This window comes from Stegodyphus dumicola, chromosome 1 (assembly GCF_044657685.1).
Source record: "Stegodyphus dumicola isolate Sdum_Otavi_A_Nest chromosome 1, ASM4465768v1".
Lineage (NCBI taxonomy): Eukaryota > Metazoa > Arthropoda > Arachnida > Araneae > Eresidae > Stegodyphus > Stegodyphus dumicola.
The window spans coordinates 81,357,849-81,378,280 of record NC_140768.1 but is presented as its reverse complement, the minus strand read 5'-3'; the positions used below and the strand labels follow the sequence as shown (position 1 = coordinate 81,378,280).

Sequence of the window (20,432 nt, the reverse complement as noted above, 5' to 3'; positions counted from 1 at the left end):
AAATACAAAACAGACATTCTACAGCAAAACTGAAGTGTAAAACCCTTTTTATTCCCCAAAATGCACCACATATTTCTGTTTCAACTAATGGAAGCAAAATTAAATTTTGTTCATATAACTGGTTGGCTCAGTTAAAAATAAATGCATAATCTTTGTTTTCCTTCTTTCCTCTAAGAAACTAAAATTCAACAAGATATCTTTTTTTTTCTTTCTTTTTTTTCTTTTTTTCCAAAACAAAATGTGTAATTTAGTCATTTTCAACTAAAAATAGTTTAGACATTTCGGATACTGGATACTGCAGAGCATAAGAGAGCTATTTATTGCAATCATATGAGGGCTGTTATCATGAAAATCTTTCTAAGGGAAACTGATTTTGCACTAAACACCAATGATGCAGTCAGCCCATTCACCTACGTTCGAACATAAATGAAACTATTAGTATTCATCAAGTATTTTACTATTTGGCTATTAGCAAGGTTCAACTAGACGAAACAAATTCAAAAATTTTATTCGCATACAGTAGTAAATTCGACACCTGCAATAAAAGAATTCTAGTCTTACTATATTTCTTGTTAGCTAATTTTAATGCAATTAGCAGGTAATATCAATATTGGAAAAATTTTAATGCAAATTGCACTTTCAAATTTTCTTCCGCATTGTTCTAAAGTTTACAATTTTCTTTTGCAAAGTTCTAAAGTTAGCCCAGTAAACGAACAGAAACAGATAACAGTTATGTATGTCCAGGGGGTCCTTACTCGTGGACAGAGGAAAAGAAGTCTTTTATATCAAAGGTACCATATATACTACGTGGAATGACCATGCACATTGCCTTTCATTCTTATCGTCCCTTCCTAATTTTCGATGCATATCCTGTTTCTTTCTTCTATTCGTTTTACATTTGCCGCATCTTTTTTTGCCCTATTTGAAAATACTTCATCTGTTTTTAGAAATAGAGGCCAAACATTTCTCAGTATCGTAGGAGAAAGACATTCAGCAGAATGCAAGAATGCATTTCTGTGAGTAAAATTCTGTAGGAAAATCTGCAAAATGCTTCAATTTTACGATGAATATGTGCATAATATATACGAAATTTAAGAATGGATCTTATATATATATATATGCATGTATATACAAAGCAGTTTATCAAAATCATGGGTTTTTTTAACCCAAAGGGGCCCTAGAACAAAAGGGTTGCTGGTCTCAAAACGACATTTTTTATCGTTTCATTATAAACGGAAGTACGCAACGAGTGATGGTGTAACACCGGGGTGCCTGTGTCATAGGCCCTACCCCCAATCGAAAATATGCTAATTCGTATACAATGCAAAGTTTAACTAATAGTAATATATAAATATGCCCAGAATATCTTACATTTTTTTTATTTATTTCTTTTAAATTTTTTAGATATATAATTTTTTTAATTAATTATGGGCTTAATAAGAGAAGTTAGGATAAATATCAGTAACAGATTAAAGCATACACGGTTCATGATGAAAATGTCCAGAAACGCTGCGAAGCCCTTCGAGCCAGTGGGAACAAAAATAGTAAAACATAATAATTATCATGCAAAAATTTGGTAAATGCAACATTCAGTGTATAGTATTAACAGAAAATGTGATTACAATCATAGAATAACATAATTAAATAGTACAATTTAAAACTAACAGTAATATACAATACTATACAATACAAAAGCATGCTATACAGAAGTTAGCCAAGGAGCAATTCACCTTAATCCAGACTGTCATTAAGAATGGCCATAGGACTTTTCATGTTACATTGATCATTTACGTCATAATCATAGATTTCAATTGCAGGGTCATTAATGGACTCCAAGTCTTTATGGAATTTCTTAGCAAGGCCATAGTAAAAGGTCCTAATATGGTCAATTTTCAGTTCAGTATGCAGTCTGTGATTTTGAACGTACCATGGGGCATTGGTAATTTCACTATAAACGGTGAATCATCTTTGAAGTTGTTGCCACCAAATATTATCGCCCTGTATTATATTTAAAGAAATTAAATAATGAAGAATCTGCGTGAATATATGTATATTTCTCGCACTGTGAAAAAACAACAGTACCTAGAGCCACCAAATTTTAAATAGCGTAATCCTCCACCCGAGCATGCGATCCTAGAGAACTGAATTTTTAATTTCAAATTTAATTTATTATCTCTTTCATATTTTGTAAAACGATTTTTGATTAGAAAATTCATTAATTTCAAAGCGAGAATGGCAACACTGTAAGGAATAAAACATTTTTATCAGCAGCGTCTGAGATTGTATAACGGAAATTCTAAAGATATACCGTTTTTAAATATTTTATTATATTGCTGTGGAATTTATGCGGTTTAAGTGCGAAGAACATGATATTTAATAAATAAAAATAACACACAAAATGTCCCTTTGGAAGTAATATAAAATCTGAAAGCTTTCGGATTTTATTTCAATGTGTTTAATTTTAGAATTCCTTTTCAAAGCCCAAATGAGCATTAGTACAAAAGGGCTTTTAGTTTCGAAACACCATTTTGCATCGAATCACTTTAAATGCCCGAATCATTTTTCCGAACTGTTGCCACCGTATATTATTGTCCTGTATTTATTTAAAGAACCTAAATAATGATAATCTACATGAATGTATGTATGTTTTTTGCACTGTGGAAAACGTTACCTAGAGTCATCAAATTTTGGATCACATAGTCCTCCACCCGAACAAGGGAACTTAAAAGCCCGAATTTGGAATCTGAAATTAGTTTTTATTGTTTATTTCATATTCTGTAAAACTTCAATGGATTTTTGATTAAAAAAACCCAACAGTTTCAAAGCAAGCAGTGGCAACACTGTAAGGAATAAAACATTTTTGTCTCCAGTGTGCAAGCCTGTGTATCGGAAATTCTAAAGCTATGCTGTTTCGAAATATTTTTAGCCCAAAGTGGTGTTAGCCCGAATGCTCTCAAAACATGTACGTGACTCTAAATTTAAAAAATTGCCCATTTGGACGTTTTCCTTTTAAACTAATTTATTTTTTGGGGGTACTGAACGCAGTTTTACATCACTTTTCAACCAAATGGATTGCGCTAGCATTATTTTTCTTATTTCTTTATAATAAAAAGTATTTAAAAAAGAAAAGAAATAGAAAATATTTGAAATTAAAAAGAAAGTTTTAGAAAACTATTTAAAATAAATGGATCTTATATCAAGTTAAAGAAAGTGAGTAACTGTCATAAGAAAAACTGAAGCAAGAAGGATAAAAAGTTTTCAGATCGTATTTTTAAACTAATCTAATTAGCTTATTATAAGATAAATGCTATTATTTTTTGTGATGATAATGATAGAAAAATAAAGGCAATAAAGATAGCTGTAGATTTCTTTATGTAGAGTAATATATTTATATTAAAATTAAATTCATAACCCTTAATTTTAATAAAACAGAATTATATTTGCATGAGGTTTGCATATTTTATAAAAAGCATGTGCATATTTGTATCCTATAAAATAATTTGTTAAAATTCTACAGGATATTTGAATGGGCTCCAGACACTCATAAAATAACAAGCAAATATTTCACTCCAGACATTTCATAAAATAATGGACTCCAAGTCTTTATTCACTCCAGACATTTCATAAAATAACAAGCAAATATTTATATCATATAGAACAATGCCTTTAATATGTTAGTTCACCAAATGTAAATGATATATACTATATTCTGTTTTTCGAGCTTTTATAAAAGGAGAGTTATATAAACCATTTAGTAGGAATGGAACGTGTTTACACTTTTACAACTCTCAGCTGATATTATGATGACGTATTATACTGTTGTGTTACCGTTAAATAGCTTGTTTTAAGAAGGAAAAATTATATCTCAAATGACTTTACAATTTCTATTTTAGCCGAATACCTATTTATCCAGAAAATCTTAAAAAGTATGCAAGCAGCTATGACTTTAATGTAAGAAATTAATTGAATAAATTTAAACTTTTCAGTTATGGACTGTTTCGGCTACGAATATATGACAAACCTATGCGCAATTTAAGTGTCTGTAAAGCGACTGTGCGAAAAAAAGTGCCATTGAATGCGTTGTTCCTTACTTTGCTAAAGAAAATTTAGAGAAGTAAGACGGTTCTTAGCACTTATAAAAGATGCTGAAACTATTGAATACTGCGTTTAAAAACTTAAAAATGTAACTTCTGTGTAGTTAGTGCTTGAAAGTAATATTTGAAATTTCTCCTGCAAAATTTTTATTAGAAATATGTATCAGTTAATTTGCGTCAGACGAGTATGGATTTCTTATTCTAATAGCACATTGAAAAACATATTATTCATTGACATATTTATTTCTTTTGGAGAATGAAAAAAAATTTGCTTCATACATTTGTAATAAAATGAGTCAAAAACTGTTGTTGTGCGGAAGCCTATTTTATTTTTATTTATTTATTTGAAATTGAAACCATGGTTCTGCCCAGAACTGTGAAAAAATTTAGTCGTGCAATCTTTTTGAAGCATGTGCACATTACAACTATCATGAATCTACTACCAAAATGCACTTTAACTAATGATAATTGCATATTAATTTATGACTATATATCTTTTTGTTATAATATCCAGAATATATTTTTTAGAACTGGGAAAGAGATTTATATTTAGAATTGAAAGAGTTTATGAATTTCACAAATTTTTTGCATTTTGCAAAATATTTAAGAATTAATTAAAATTTTGCAAAATATTTAAGAATTAAATTTAATTATTGCAAAATATTTAAGAAGAAATATTTATTAATTAATTAAGCAATACTGAAATAAAATACGAAAAGATATTAAAACACAAAGTAAATGGTAACAAATGACCCAAAATATAAAAGAAATTTGCTTTTTTATAATACTTATTTCATCAATTCTTTTATATTTGTCCATAAATTGATTTCTTTCTCAATGTATTTTTTCTCCGAAAGTGAATATCAAATCGTACGATTGGTATCATTGACAGTTACAAGAAAAATATTCCCACATTTGTATTAATTACGGTGGTTTCCCATGTATAATGTGGATATGAGCCAGTTCCGCTTATGAAGTCCTCGTTTGAAGCTTTACTGCTCTTAGGCACAGAGCCGTCAAATACACAAGAGTATTAATTACGAGATTAACATCACTAGAAATGTAAATCACAATAGTAAGCATTGATTGTTATTGATGGCCATTAAAACATATAATATTATGATAATTACCTCAAAAGGTGATGCGCCCACCAACGGCCAAGCAGTAAAATTGCTGAACACTGGTATTTCGGTTCGAATCCCAGCGAACGGGCTGGTTGCATGGACATTTTCGTGATTTTTCCATTGTGTAACATGTATAGAAACCATTTTCTCTTAAACAGTTCTCCATGAAGGCATCCCTCCTTATTCAGATAGCCTTCGAGCGCTTATTCAAGTAAACCAAACCAAAGAGAAATATTTCAAACGAAGCATAGATATTTAATTTAGAATAGTTCTATTTTGTTCTTAGATGTGAAATCATTCGAGTGGACGTGAAGGAAGGATGCCATAAAAACTGCACATAAAATGTTAATAAAATGTGAAAATTGATTTCAAGAAATACGTGCATATATTGGCCTTTTTAGTAAAACCCCAAGCATAAGTACTAACTATTGAATTTAAAAATAAATGGTAATCAGTACCTAATTTAACATAGCTCATCAGTCCTTAGTCATAAATAACGTCCACTAGCAGCCGAGCAGTAACATCACTGAACACTAGTAGTTTGATCTGGAATTGAGTTTTCCCACTTGTAACGTGAATACGAGCCAGTTTTCTTTAAATAGTCTTCCAAGAAGGCATCCCTTCCCATACAGAGAGAGCCCTCCTTTGTTTTAATTAACCATACTCGTAAATAACAAATTGTTTTCCCATCCAAAGTCCTCCATGAAAGTTAAAATTGTCTATTTTTATCTGAGCATCTAATTGTGTCATTTCAAATCTTGATATAGACTAATAATCGGAAATCCTTATTTTCCTTTTTCGAAATTTTTTGCATCACCCAGATCATCATCATATTTTTTCCACCTTCGCAAAATGCTTGTGACGATTTTATAAAAAGCTATTTACATTTTTTCTACTAACAACTATTTTTCATAAATATTTACTATTACCTGCTGAGAATTTTATGTCCCAACCGTTTCGAAATTTGGAAATAAAACACATCTTCATAACAGTAAAATAGTCATAATCAAATATTGTTCAGACCTTTTTATTCGATAATACTTTCAGTAAAACGGAAGTATTTTGCTTAGGGTAAAAATACATTTTCATGCGATTTCATGTACTTTCAGTACTTTATTTTATCAATGCCAAAAAGCGATTTAATCAAACACGATATTATTTGTGAATGATTTTCATATCATGCCAAGGTAGTTTCTCAGTAGTTCGTTTTAGACGAGAAATCAGAAGAATAAAACAAATTTTTCTTTAAGGAAACGCACCTTGTCCTCATATTGCAATAATAAAATGTCCATACTTCACATTCACACAACTAAATGAATTTAGATACAAACACAAAAATGACACATTAGTTTGAGATGGAATTACAAGATTTGATTGAAGTAACTCTTTTTGTGAACTGTTATAATAATTTTAAAAACTACAGTATTTTTAATCAATGCCCACAGCTAAAACAAAAATTATATCAAATTTCTCTGCTTCTACAGACATTGTAAGATACCTGTTTAAGTATTTATTCCATGCTAAAAGAAATTATTTGTAAATTAGATGATGCTGAATTCTTTAAAAGTTGTTCATGGGTTCCGTGCAAATTACATTTGCTTTTGCAGAAGAAAATTTGTTTCGCAAATTTTTCACATACAGAAAGGTTTGTGTTGAAGGCTTTTCAGTTTCAGCATGAAAATAGCCCTCAGGTCGGCAGATGGTACGGCTGGATTTGATGTTTTTATTTATGACCCTCCCATTGTAACATCTTTCTCTAACGATCGGTGTTTCCCAACTACCAATTAAGTGCGACAGGAGGTCGGAGGGAACGACAGTGCAGAATATTCCGTCCTCAACGATTTCGAGGCGGAAAAAGTAAGGCAAAAAAAATCGTTTGAAACACTTTCGGATTCATCAAAACTGGCAAAATAATCCGCGCTTGACGATTTGTAGAGCCATCTTTTAATACGGAAAAATCCGTTCGTAACACTGAGAGGGTTAATTTTGGACTTAATTCTGCGCCTGCAAAAACTTTTTAATTTCTTTTCTCCATCACTAAATTTGAACTGCATTAAAAGTCACTTTTCATTTTTTCGCTTATGGATGTGGTGTTTATTGAATTTTAACGCCTTTCTTTTTATTTTTCGACTGGCCGTTGGCACGTAATTTAGACCTACTGGTGAAAACTTTAGTAGTTGCGTACTAGCTCAAAAAGAAGTCACAAACTCAGTTTTGTGTTAATTGAGCTTTGGGAAAACAAATTATGGCCCAATTTAATACAATATTGCTAAATTTTATTAGCTGATTAAATGATAAGAGTCACATGATCATAGTTTTCAGACTGTAATTAGTTATTTAATTATGCTGATATTAGTTTTTTGATGTTCAATAAATATACTACTTAAGACTCTGCACCTTTATGATATTTCTTATTTGAAATTGTTGCACTGAAATTACACTGTTGCTTTGTAATGTCGTAATCTTTATTCTTTTTTACTACTTTTTAGTCAAACTGGTTTGATTACCCTGACATTATTGTCTATTTATTCATTAATAAAGGTTTTGATTTAAAGCACAGTAGTTACTTATTTTTTCTGAAACATGCCTATTTTATTATTTCAAGATTTAAGTGCACAAATAGGAGTGGCAGAAAATGAAATTTAAAAAATAAATAAAATAAAAAAGGAGTAATCGGTGTACTCAGTACACAAAAAAAAAATTTTGCTGCAAACTAAATTCAGCAAGAAATCAAAATCACACGGCACCATCTGTAAATATTTTCCGAATTGCACCATGAATTTCTCGTCCGTTTGACCCAATTTCTGGTCCAAACGCATTTTCTCTCCCCCCCCTTCTGTAGCAATAGCTAATTTCAAAAGCGCAGCTGTATCTATAGTAGCAATTTAAAGTAAAATAGTCATCCATTATTTTGACTATTTGACAAGACAGTAAGCTTTGTTTACAAATCGTAGACAGTGTGACGCTGTAGAGGGCGGGAACACTTCCTTTCACAGTGATTGGCTGAGTGAATTCCTGTACTAACGAGAAAATTGTTCCGTGTGACAGGCGAGCTATCTCAGATATTGTCGGCCAGCGAAGTCAGCCGAGGAAATCGCTATGTGTAGATGGGCCTTAAGAGTTTTCGTTATATATCTGAAACTTCAGCACAAATTGGAGATGCAAAGAAATAATTTTAATTTACTACAATAAAATTTTTATACAATAGATGCAATGCCCAAGATCCATGCGAGCTTTGCGCTCTAAATGATTCCAAGCATTTGAACTACATATTAAGGTATAATGGTAAACTTCAATACAGCAAAAAATTTGTTATACATAAAAATGTCAGCAAATAATAGGAGCAGTGTATAAATGTTTCTATTCATACCTAATTATCTTTCAGAATCTCATACAGTCTTCTTTAGTTCAAAATTTGCATGAAAATTTACCTGATAAAGCAAAAATTTCCTTTCGGCAATTGAAAAAGTTATTTGTATGAGACAATGTTAAAGAAAATAGCAGAACTAATTAAATTTCAAGGGAAAATCCTGATATTTAATTAGATCAGCTAATTTTGCTAATGTTTTAAAATTGGGTATGCGTCTGGAGTAAACTTAATTACATATAAATTCATTATACTCGTTATATAGTAAAATACGTAAGGTTTGAGGGCAGTTTAGTAGTTCTCTGTTCTGCAAGAAAGAGTATATCTGAAGGAAATATATAAAGCAAATAAACTTCTATAAAAGGGAAAAGAGGTAGCTATTAAATGCCAACAAAAACTAGGTAAGAACAACAAGAAACTTTTAAAAAAGGGGAGAAAAGAAAGGGTGGAAATAAAACAAGTAATTTTAAATAGTCTTTTTACATAATTTTGCAAAAATGCATGTCAGTCAAAAGATTTTAGTATGGTAGAAAATAAAAGCACTTCAATTAATAACTTGCCTTCCTCACAAAAGCAGCTCTAATAGCTTTGTCAGTAAACCCTGTCCATCCTGGTAATCTATCATCCTTATAAGAAACATTTGAATCTGCTGGAATAAGCATGGGGACTGGTCTTGGAGGTGGACCATAAGGACCCAAATTTCCTGAAGAAAGAAAGAAAAAAAAAAGATGGAAGGACAGAAATTTACCATATAATACAAACTATTGCAATCTAATTTTTTATAAGAACTTCAATCAAACAAGCACGTATAATTTAATTTTGATACACATAATTAATTTTTAACAAACTGTAAAGCCACAAGTATTTGATTACATATGAAAAATATCACAATTAAATTCTTCATTATTATTAGCCGATAGGTACACTGTCATTTCATTATTATTAGCAGGTAGGTACACTGTCACTTTATTATTATTAGCAGGTAGGTACACTGTCTGATTACATTTGACGAAATTTAATATTTCTAAATTCATGCAACAGTGTCCTTCACAATCAAAGAAAGCACAGGTGTGTGCAGCCTTTTCCAATAGAGATCAGCTTCATACGCATTAAAAGTAAAGTCTAAGTTAAGTTTTCCTGCCAACAAGTTTTTAAAATATAATCTCTGAAAATTCATTTAATTAACATATCACTAGATGTTCTAATATTGAAGAACTTTTTACATTTACAAAACCCACTTTAATTTTAAAATTATGCTTTATCCTTAAAATTATTACCAATATCCTTTTCAGAATTTGACTTTTTAACTAAGGATGGTCTTCCAACATCTTTAAACACTAAGTATCCTGTACAGAAGATTACCATGGTCAAACTATGGGATGACAACTTTTTATTTTTTTAACACTTATTATAACCAGCTGTTTAAAAGGTTTTAGTATTAATATTAATCTCAATTAGGAATACCACTTTTTGGTCTTCAGTTTTTCCTTTCCCACTTGTTGATCTTATCCACTAGTTGATCTTTACTTTTATCTTGCTTACGCATTTAAGCAAGACACATATGATGCAAGTTCACTTTTTTTTAATTTCTGATAAAGCTTTCATTTTTGTTTCAATTGATAGCAATTTACATCATTTTAGGTGCACCTGATAATGATCATTCTGAGCAATTTTTGATTAATATCATTAAAAACATGTTAAAAAAATAAGATGGATGGCAGATATTCACAAAAATTACAAAAATCCAGGAAAATATCTTGATTTCATTCTAGGGACACGTAAGATGGAAGTTCCCACTTTTTACACCAGTGGTTTCTCATATGTATTGTGGGGCTTATGAACTTAACATCAATATGTATTTTCAATTCAAACTTCCCTCCCCCCAATTTTTAGTACATGCATATTTTATCATGCATATATTAAATATCCAGGACAATCTTTGTTTGTGCGGAAGTTAAACTTCAAGCAGTTTTATTTTTTTCAGATCGAGTATAAAATTTTCAAAGGCTTATACAAATATAAGTATAGGAACAGAGAGACTGCATTAAAAGTTAAATTTCAATGATTGTCTAAAATTATTTATTTTAAATATCCAAAACATAAGTATTTTCATCATTTAAAACACTTTTGTAATTATCTATGACCAAGGACTGTGAAAATTAAGGCCATGTAAAAACTTTTATGCCGGGTAAAAAAAAGGGGGTATATATACATATATATGTTGGCACTGCCGATTCCAATAAAAAATTACAGGTGCAGAGCTAGATGTTACAGTAGTCCCACATACAAAATTGTAACATTCTACGACTAATGAATTTTGAGTTATGCGAGATACATACAGATGTTATGAAAAAATACATTTTCAATCCATTTTACAATTGATTTTGGAATAAAGAGTCCTTTATTCTGTCCATATGCACAGACATCAGGCCAAAAAATTAGTCAAACTGGAAAAATGGATTCGGAAAATGTCAAAATGGACATTTCCATTGAAACCTGAAAAACCAAAAATTTTCACGATTACAATACTTTACTTCATACAAGGAAATATGAACACTGGGGCATTATGCATTCAGATTTAAATCGTAGTTTTAAAGATACTACTAAAGAAAGCTCAGAAACTCCAAATCCTACCCTTTTTAGTTACAGTAAAACAAAAGCAGTATTGCTGCACATACTGTTAATAAATATTTTCATAAATTTTGCACATATGTAAATAATTTTAGTGAAATTATATGCTAAACTATAGTTTTTTTTTTTTGTTTTTTTTTTCTTTTTTTCCATAATGTACCATGAAAAGCTGCTCTGCCAGAAAAATAAAGAATACAGGGAAAGTCTGTTTAACATTGAGTAAGTGGTTACCTCGCTAAATTAGTCCATTCAAAATCAAAATTGATGGAAAGTTAAATGTAAAAATCATATTTGGGTGAGCCACCTAACATCACATGGCATATGTAGCAGATATTACTGACTCTTCCATATTCGGATTAGACAAAAGAAATGCAATTTTTCTTTGGACTTTTTAAGAATAAAGAGCTGCATTATGATTTTGCTTTGACTATCGCTAGTGTAATGAGGTTATGAAGAAATACATTTACCCTCTACCTCTGGAATTGATGACATTCTGGACACTCTTTCTGGAAGCAAGTGGTTTTTGACACTTGATTTAAAGTGGATACTAGCAGGTAGATACATCCTGATGACCAAGAGAAGATGGCTTTTACTACCGAGCAAGGATTTGGCAGTTCAAGGTGATGTCGTTTGAAATATGTAATGTCCTGGGAACATTCAAATATCTCAGGAAGACTGTGACAGGTCTTTCCTATGAAGCACGTCTGATATACAGTCAAAAGTCGTTAATCCAGACTCATCGGAACTTCGGCGATTCTGGATTATCGATTTTTCCGGATTATAGATCATCAGCTTAGATCTGGTAAGATGGCATGCAGAAATTATAAAATTAAAAATATGAAACCGTAATTTATGAAATAAAGAACAATTATGATCTAAAGGGTATCAAAATTTACACACAAAAAAAAAAGCTTAATATTTATTTGTCTACTTTATTAAACATTTCTTTCAATGTAAGTTGTTTAAGTTGCTTCGTTTTTTATGTGATAATACATTCTCTTTAATTCTATAAACAGACATAATTTCTTGTTCAGTTACAAAGTTCCCCTGTTCAAGTCCTATAATTGATGTGTTGAGAATGCCGATTAATTTGTCAATCGAAATTTTTTCATTTTCAATAACCTCTGTCACTTTCTTCGCTATCAGAAGCGAATTATAATGACGAGGAATTTGATTTAAATAATATTAGTATAGACGGAGTACATTGAGATGAAGATGAGAAGACGGAGTACATTGAGATGAAATACTACATTTAGTAAGGAATTATAAGGCCAGTAAAATAAAAATATCTGCCCTGAAGATAAGGATAGTGCTGATAGATCAACTTCCAATTCATTGCATAATGCGGCGTTAAAGATAAACAAAGTTTAGATAAACAAACGTTGAAGTTTAGATAAACAAAGGATATGCCTTTATCCATTTTTTGCAGCAATTCCACTTTTTGTTTAATGGACTTTGAAACACTCCTTTACATATTAGTAAATATATATCAGAAATTCTATTTGACATAATCAAAAGTTCAAGCTTACTTTTATAAAATTGCTCTAACAGTCTGCAAAAAATAATAAGCCAAATCCAATTCGAAGATTAAAGAACAACGCAATCTGCAACATTAACTGAATTGGATAACTTTAGCTTAGCATATACCGTCTGTTATACATTAAACGCACATTCGTAAACGTATTTTGCACACGCGCACACGCATATTCGTAGCCATAAATAAAAGTCTTACGCGGACGCATGCGCAGAAAGTTTGTAGCTTTGAGGTCCGGATTATGGGTGTCCAAATTAACAACTTTTGACTGTACCTGGATGACAAGTTGTTGGGAAAATTTTGAAGAGCATTTGGAAAATATTAGGATTTTGTTTCAGAAACTGAAGGAAGCATATCTAATCCTAAGTCCTGCCAAATGTATATTGTTCACACAGGAATTGATTTACCTCTGACATGTCCTCTCTGCCGAAGGTGTGTGCACTATTCAGAAAACTTATCAGCAGTTAAGGATTGGAGATGCCCTGAAAATGTCCATCAGATGAGAAGTTTCCTGGATTTTCTGGGCATCTACTACAGGAGATTTGTGGATTTCCAATCCATTGAAAGACCCCGTCGGTAACTGACAGAAAACAAACAAAAGTTCTTGCGGGCAAAATAATGTTAGGATGCATATAACAAACAGAAGGAGGATTTAACATCTGCAGCAATCCTGACGCATTCTCAGCTCGACAAACCATTTATTTTTGACATGGATGCGAGCAATGAGAGTGTAATGCAGTTTGTCCCACAAAAGAAACCGTCAAGAACGTGTCCTATCCAATTGGAGAACGTGTCATCAGGAACTGAATCGTCAGGAAAGAGTTGCTTGCCAGACTTAAAGCCGTAGAACATTTCCATCATTATTTCTACGTTCCTGCTCTGCACAGATCATGCATCGTTGATATGGCTATTAAATTTCAAGAATCCTGAAGCCAAATGCCCCAGTGGATACATTTCCAGGACTCCAGGAATATGATATCACTATCCGTCAATGGAAGGGATCGTCACATAGAAATGCCAATGCCCTGTCTAGAAGATTCCACCCAGAAAGCTGCTGATATTGTTGCAGAGTTGAAGCAAAATACGAGATGAATCCAGTCAATGCCAAGTTATAACTTGAATATTGGCTGACCCATCATCTGTGGCATGTAGCAATAGTAACTGACAAACAGAGAAGAAACACTCATGACTCATTTTCTCATCTTCCTCACCTCAAAGAAGGCTGTATTTTAAGTCAATTAACACTGATACTATGCGTGATTTCTGAAATAAATTTGGCTTTGATATCCCTTATCCTTCTTTGTGCTGCTTTTGGATAGTCATCAGTGTAAATTAAGTATGCAACTGAATAATTTAATGCATTTATCAGAAAACATAATGCAACAATTAAGAATATTATGAAAATTTACTTCACTTATAAAAAACACCAAACTCTGGAAAAGACTGCTCATTTAGCAGCAGAAATTTACAATAGCCACATCATCCACAATTAATAATACTCTTTTGATATTCCAAAATAAAACTGAGGAGCTTAGAATGATCCGTAACTGAATCACACTGTGAAAATAAACTTAATTAACTCTCTGACTGGTGGCTTAACTTAAATTGCCAATTTGGCATCGCCTTATTACTTGAGTAAAGGACGAAACACCTTCATATTTATTTCTTAATTATTGTTCTTTGAACGGGAGTTGGATTGTTTCCCTTGAAAAATCAACTAATTTCCGATCAATGGCAATGATTACTTGCTTTTAATTTAATTTCTTTTTACAATTGAAATTTTGTTATTCATGATTTATTTCATGTCCCCGTTAAACATTTTTAACAATTTACATTCAAGTTACTTTAAAACAATTTTCGGAATTAAACTTACTAACTATGTATTCACTCTTTTTAGATAATTCTACTAAAATTAATTTTAGGAGATAATATAATCAATATTTCTTTAATAAATAAATTATTATTAACTTACTTTGCAGCTATTGCAGAAGTAGTAGAATAACTTGATTTTGCACTAAGTGAATTTAAGATCATACAACATTTGATATGCTAAACGTCATTCCACTAGATGACAAACTTGCAAATTTAACGCCATGCCTACTACAGGCAACACCAAAAAACAGTTTCTATGAAAAACATTTAACTGTATTTACATGATTACCTGCGGCACCTGACACATTAAACATATAGGACAGACTAAAAACAATCTTAACTTTCGAATCAATAACCACAGAGCTCACATTAAGAAATTCAATGCACAAAAAAATAGCACTAAAATAAGTACACCTTCACAAAACAATACAGCAGAATTAGAGCACTTTAAACAACATGACTTCAACTATATTCACTTCAGAACATACATATAATACCCAATCACAAAGCATGAATTTTTCAGGAATCACTCTATATACTAAAACAACGTTCACTTTATCCCTATGTACTTAACACTTATATACATAGTCACAGAGTTACTTCTAATAAATCCATTTTCAGCCAATTTAAGCTTTACAGCAACAAAACGCAAAGAGGCAAAAGAGGAAGCAAATTAAAAAATAATACGAGATTTTTACCCACTTTGGATACAATTGCATTGGATAAACAATGGAAATGTTTTTTTGACTCGGAAAACTTCCCCAAGAAACTTCAACTGGTTACACTCTTGTACTAATAAATTCCTTATCAAACTAAAAAAATTAATTCATGAGAGCTACAATGAAATAAAAATCATTAACAACATGGTTCTCAATTTTTGTATATTCAGACTTTCTAATTGTCTGGCTCAACACAAAATTTATTTTAAAGTCAATTTTCTGCATCCGCAGTTTGACAATATCCAATTCTCTAGAATCATCAATGATTGTAAAGTTTACTTCCCAGCTGTAGACACCATACCAATAGTTGCATTTAAGTATCAAAGGACCTTAAGCAACTTGCTAACTAACCACAATGAAATAGATGAGTCAGCAGAATGGCATTGCACGTCACGAGTTTACAGTACTTACGTAGATTCTCATCACCAACACATAATTACTGGCAACCTGAATATCATACAAAACCATCAACTTAAAACACTACTGAGTTATGGTGCAAAATTTAGACCAGTCAGACGCATAATTAAAAATTACTGTTGCAAGACTTTTGAAAACAACATCAAAAAACTTATAGTTAAAGCAAGCTATCAACTGAATTTACCTATAGATACATTTTTAAAATGGAAAGATGAAATTCTTCAACATATATCCACCGAAATCAATCACCTCAAGTTTAAAAGTACATTGAATTCGTCGCAACTTACATCAGATATTAAAAATTTAAAAAACTTTTTAGTATTACAAAAATAGATAAAGCAAATAATAACTTTAGCATTATATGAAAAGAATTCTACTCAGAAATTATTCATAAAGAACTTTTCAACGCAACTACTTATCAATTAGCAAACCTTACGGAAAGATCTATAATAAACAGAATTAAAACTTTTCATAAAAAGCTAAATATTACTTTAAATCCAAGCTACAACAACAGATTTACTAACCTCTATGCACTTCCCAAATTCTATAAAACACCATTAAAATTCATATTTATAGCAAATGGAACTAATAATTACAAGAAAAATGTGGACTAATTTTTTTCAATTCAACTTTAAAAAATTCTGTAAATTTATTTTCAACAACTGTAACACTAATCATAACTATTGCTGGATCATCCATAACAACACTCCTGTCATTAATGCCATTCAAATAATTAACATACAGAACATTCACTGCTATGACTTTGAAAACTTATATACCTCACTTCCTTAAGAAGAAATTTATACTAGTCTACTAGATCTGCCTAAACTCTTCTCTGACATGCTCACGATTATGAATCTTAATAAATGGAAAACCGACCTAAAATGCACACTTTTTCATAACTACATTAAATTTCAAAATCGACTTTTTAAACAAGTCAGAGGTCTTCCAATGGGGTCCCATTCCAGTACCTCTGTAATATCTTTTTATTTATCAAAGACTTTAACTTCCAAAAAAATCTACAAGAACAAGAATTAAATTACTACAAGAACACTTACAGATATATAGATGATCTTATTACAATTAATAATTTAATAAGATTGAATACTCCGAGATTTATCCAAATTGCCTTACACTTAATAAAACTAATAATTCACAAAATAGCATAGAATATATCTTCAAACCATTAACTACAAAAAAATTTTACTTTTTGACAAAGCAAGAAACTTCAGTTTCAATACTAACAAATTAATAAATTGGAATTCCAACATATCCAAAAAATTAATTAACAATACAATAATAAATAAAATACAACGTATTAAAAATATCTGCATAGATACGATAGATCTACAATGCGAAATTTTGCTCCTTATTAAAATTCTCAAAAATAATTTAATACCTAATCAATTTATTAACCATTGCCTTAAAAGAGCAGGCATTAAATACTCACTCAAATCATTTAACTGATAGAGCTATGATAATTTGTTCCTAAACCTGAGAAGGCGTATAAGTTGGATGACTATCAGTTGAAGGACTTGTACATAGTGTAATTACAAAGCTGTATATAATGTAAAAAGCTAATTGTCTTCAGACTTATGCTGTTACTACGCTGTTACTAAAAAAATGGGCCTATTTCATAATCTTTAGTCTGTCAAATAGCTCTTTGACAGTGAAAATTCCTTTTTTCCTTTTCTTAATTTCTTCCTCATTGCAGCACGACAATTAGCCAGAAATTAATTTCCATTCACTAGTATATTTAAAATTTTAACAGACGGTTTCACTCACATAAGGACTCCACAACATACGTCCCTCAAGCATTAATAGTCACTCCCTCTACCATAAATTACTTCACACAAGTTTCACCGCCTGAAATAATTCAAAGTCCCCGCTGCAGATAAAGAATTTCGGACACACAACCCTTCTGAGTAAGACGCGAAGACAACACTTTGCCGACTTCCCACTAAAAAGAACATAAGTTAATTAATGCTTTTTATGGCCTTTTATATTTTCATGTACACGGCTCAAAAAAAAAAAAAAATGGGACAGTCCTATATCTCCCGATCTACTGGGCCGATTGACACAATTCAAATTGCGTTCTTCATGTCTCGAAAGCGCGACTTAGGATATATATTAGATTTATATATAGCACTATTCTAACATAGGTATTTTGACACAAAATAGGACTTTTTCTGAAATAACATACCAATTTTTTTACATATTTCGATTTTACGACTCAAATTACACCTAAATATGAAATTTTGGAGCGAAATTTACGGAGAAATTCACAAATTTATGTTGGCACATTTTTGTCAGTTTGCGCCAAGAATAGTTCACTTGGCGAACTTCTTAATATATGGCAACCTAGTTTCCTTTTCTGTGAGAGGAAAAAAAAGTCACCATCGTTCCTTTTTTCCAAATAATATTCTTTATATTATACTTTTAATTATAACTTATTATTTTAAGTAATTTTTTCTTTTTCGAATTTCATTTTAATTGTTTAAGTTGCATGGTTTTTACGAATAACTGCTTTAAAATTTTCTATTTACCTATTCGAACTGCGTAAATAATGGTGCAGCATTTATTTTTTTTTTTCAAATAGTTTTCTTTATATATATTTTTTGTCATAGTTATTATTTTAGGTAATTTTTAAATTCTTATACTTTTATTTTAATTGTTTGTGTTGCATTGTTTCTTCAGATAATTGTTTTAAAATTTTCTATTTATTCCTTTGAATTGAGCATTTTTAATATATTTAATAATATAAATTTTCCAGAATTTGATTTTATTTATTTGAATTGCGTTTCTTTCGGAGGAATACTTTGTAACCCAGACTACGATGCGTTTGAAAACTGCATATATTAAAAGAGAAAATACAGTAAAGCACAGTTAACACGCCTTTCAATGTTCCGTTCAGAAAATATATATATATATAAATAAGAGAGACATTTAACTTAGGATTGCAACATTTTAACTTAGGATGACTTGCATACACTGCTTTAAATAGTTTTATCATTGTGCCCATTGCTTTACACAATTTTATCCTACATTTGGCTTCTTAAATGTTATTCATATTTTAGTCAAATATTTTATTTTTGAAATCGTAAGAATCAAATATCATAAGATTAAAAAGTTTTAAATTTAAAAAAAAATACAAATACTAAATTTTACCCAAAAATTTATTTTTTCTTCTCTTTTTCTTCAGGCATTCTACTGTATTCTTGCTCTTTTTCTTTAGGCATTCCGCAAGTATATTAAAAAGTATCCAACTTTTCGAAATATCTTGATATTTCTGACAATCATTTTAAATAAAGTTATCGCCTTCCATTTCATAAAGGCCCACAAACGGCCGAGCGGTAAAGTCGCTGAACACTGGTAGTTCACTCCGAGGTTTGAATCCTGGTAAACGGGCTGGTTGCATGGGCGTTTTCATGTATTTTCTCAGTGTACCATGTATGCCAGCTGGTTTCCCTTAGAAAGTTCTTCACAAAGGCATCCTTCCTTTTAGGCAGATAGCCCTGCTTTGACGTAACTTAATAATCCAATTCAATCCATTTCATCAATATTTGGTCAGAACCTTTATCAGTCTTTAGAGGCTAAACATTTTGAAGGTATGAGATGAAAGGGAAGACTGGTTTCATCAAGAGGTTTTGGTTTATTTAATTATGACAAAGCACACTAGGGCTATCTGTCTAAGGGGAGGGATGCTTCATGGAGGACTTTCTAAGGGAAACTGGCTCGCATACCCGTTACACATGGGGAAAACCACGAAAATGCCCATGCAGCCAGCCCGTTTGCGGGATTCGGACCTCGGGCAGAACTACCAGCGTTCAGCGACTTTACCGCTCAGCCGCTGTTTCATCAAGAGGAAAAAAAAAAAAAAAAACATCTTTAGGTGACATCCACATACATCACTGGATAAACTCCTGAATCTTCAAATAATTCGAATGAGAAAATCATGGGATTCTCCATTTATGATACGATATGATGTTCTATAACGTAATTTAAATTTATACAACCATATAGTCTAAAACCAGTCGCTCTTCACTTTAATCTGCAATGTTATCGTTTTTATCTTCTCTTTTAACCACAAGCTCAATTGATGGTATTTGCTGGTGTACAAAGTGTGTTTTTTTCTTTTGTTTTTTCTTTCTCCAAGTGATTTTTCTTTTAACACCTAAATTCTTTGAAATATCCTGAAAGTATTTTCAAAATCGTCCAACTTTTTGAAACATCTTGGTATGTCTGACAGCCAAATTTCCCTGCAAATTTTTGCTTATTTTTCTCCCTAATTTTCTTCTTTCCTTCTACAGTTATTTTCAGTGCACACACAAGAAAATTAAGATTTTTCGATTGCTAGACTTACATAAATTTTGCATTCTTGTCAATTTTTAAAAATATCAATTACATAAATTGTGTTTCAGCTGAAGACAGCTTTTCATTTTCTAGTCATTTTAACTATAAATAAAGTTTAAAGCGAAGTCCAAAGGATAAATATTTTAATTAAAATATTTTTGCTAAATGACAAAGAAATCAAACAGTCCAGCAGGGTTTATTCTGTACCACCGAATGACCCGATTCTTATATCGGCTGAAACAATCTAAATCATATTAAAGATCATGTTTTTTTTATACAATCTATAACGCGAGAGAAAAATTAGCTTCTTAAAACATTCTT

At 31.0% G+C, this 20,432-nt stretch overlaps 1 protein-coding gene across 3 annotated transcripts in view; it reads right to left on the bottom strand.

Annotated features, from left to right (window-relative positions):
• Window positions 1-20,432, bottom strand: part of LOC118182774 (protein lifeguard 2-like) — a 110,350-nt gene that overhangs the window by 53,677 nt on the left and 36,241 nt on the right. For all 3 annotated transcript variants that reach the window (XM_085816949.1, XM_085816955.1, XM_085816951.1), the window contains exon 3: window positions 9,146-9,288. In XM_085816949.1, coding sequence (XP_085673075.1) covers window positions 9,146-9,288 — 143 coding nt within the window. The remainder of the gene's footprint in view (window positions 1-9,145; window positions 9,289-20,432) is intronic.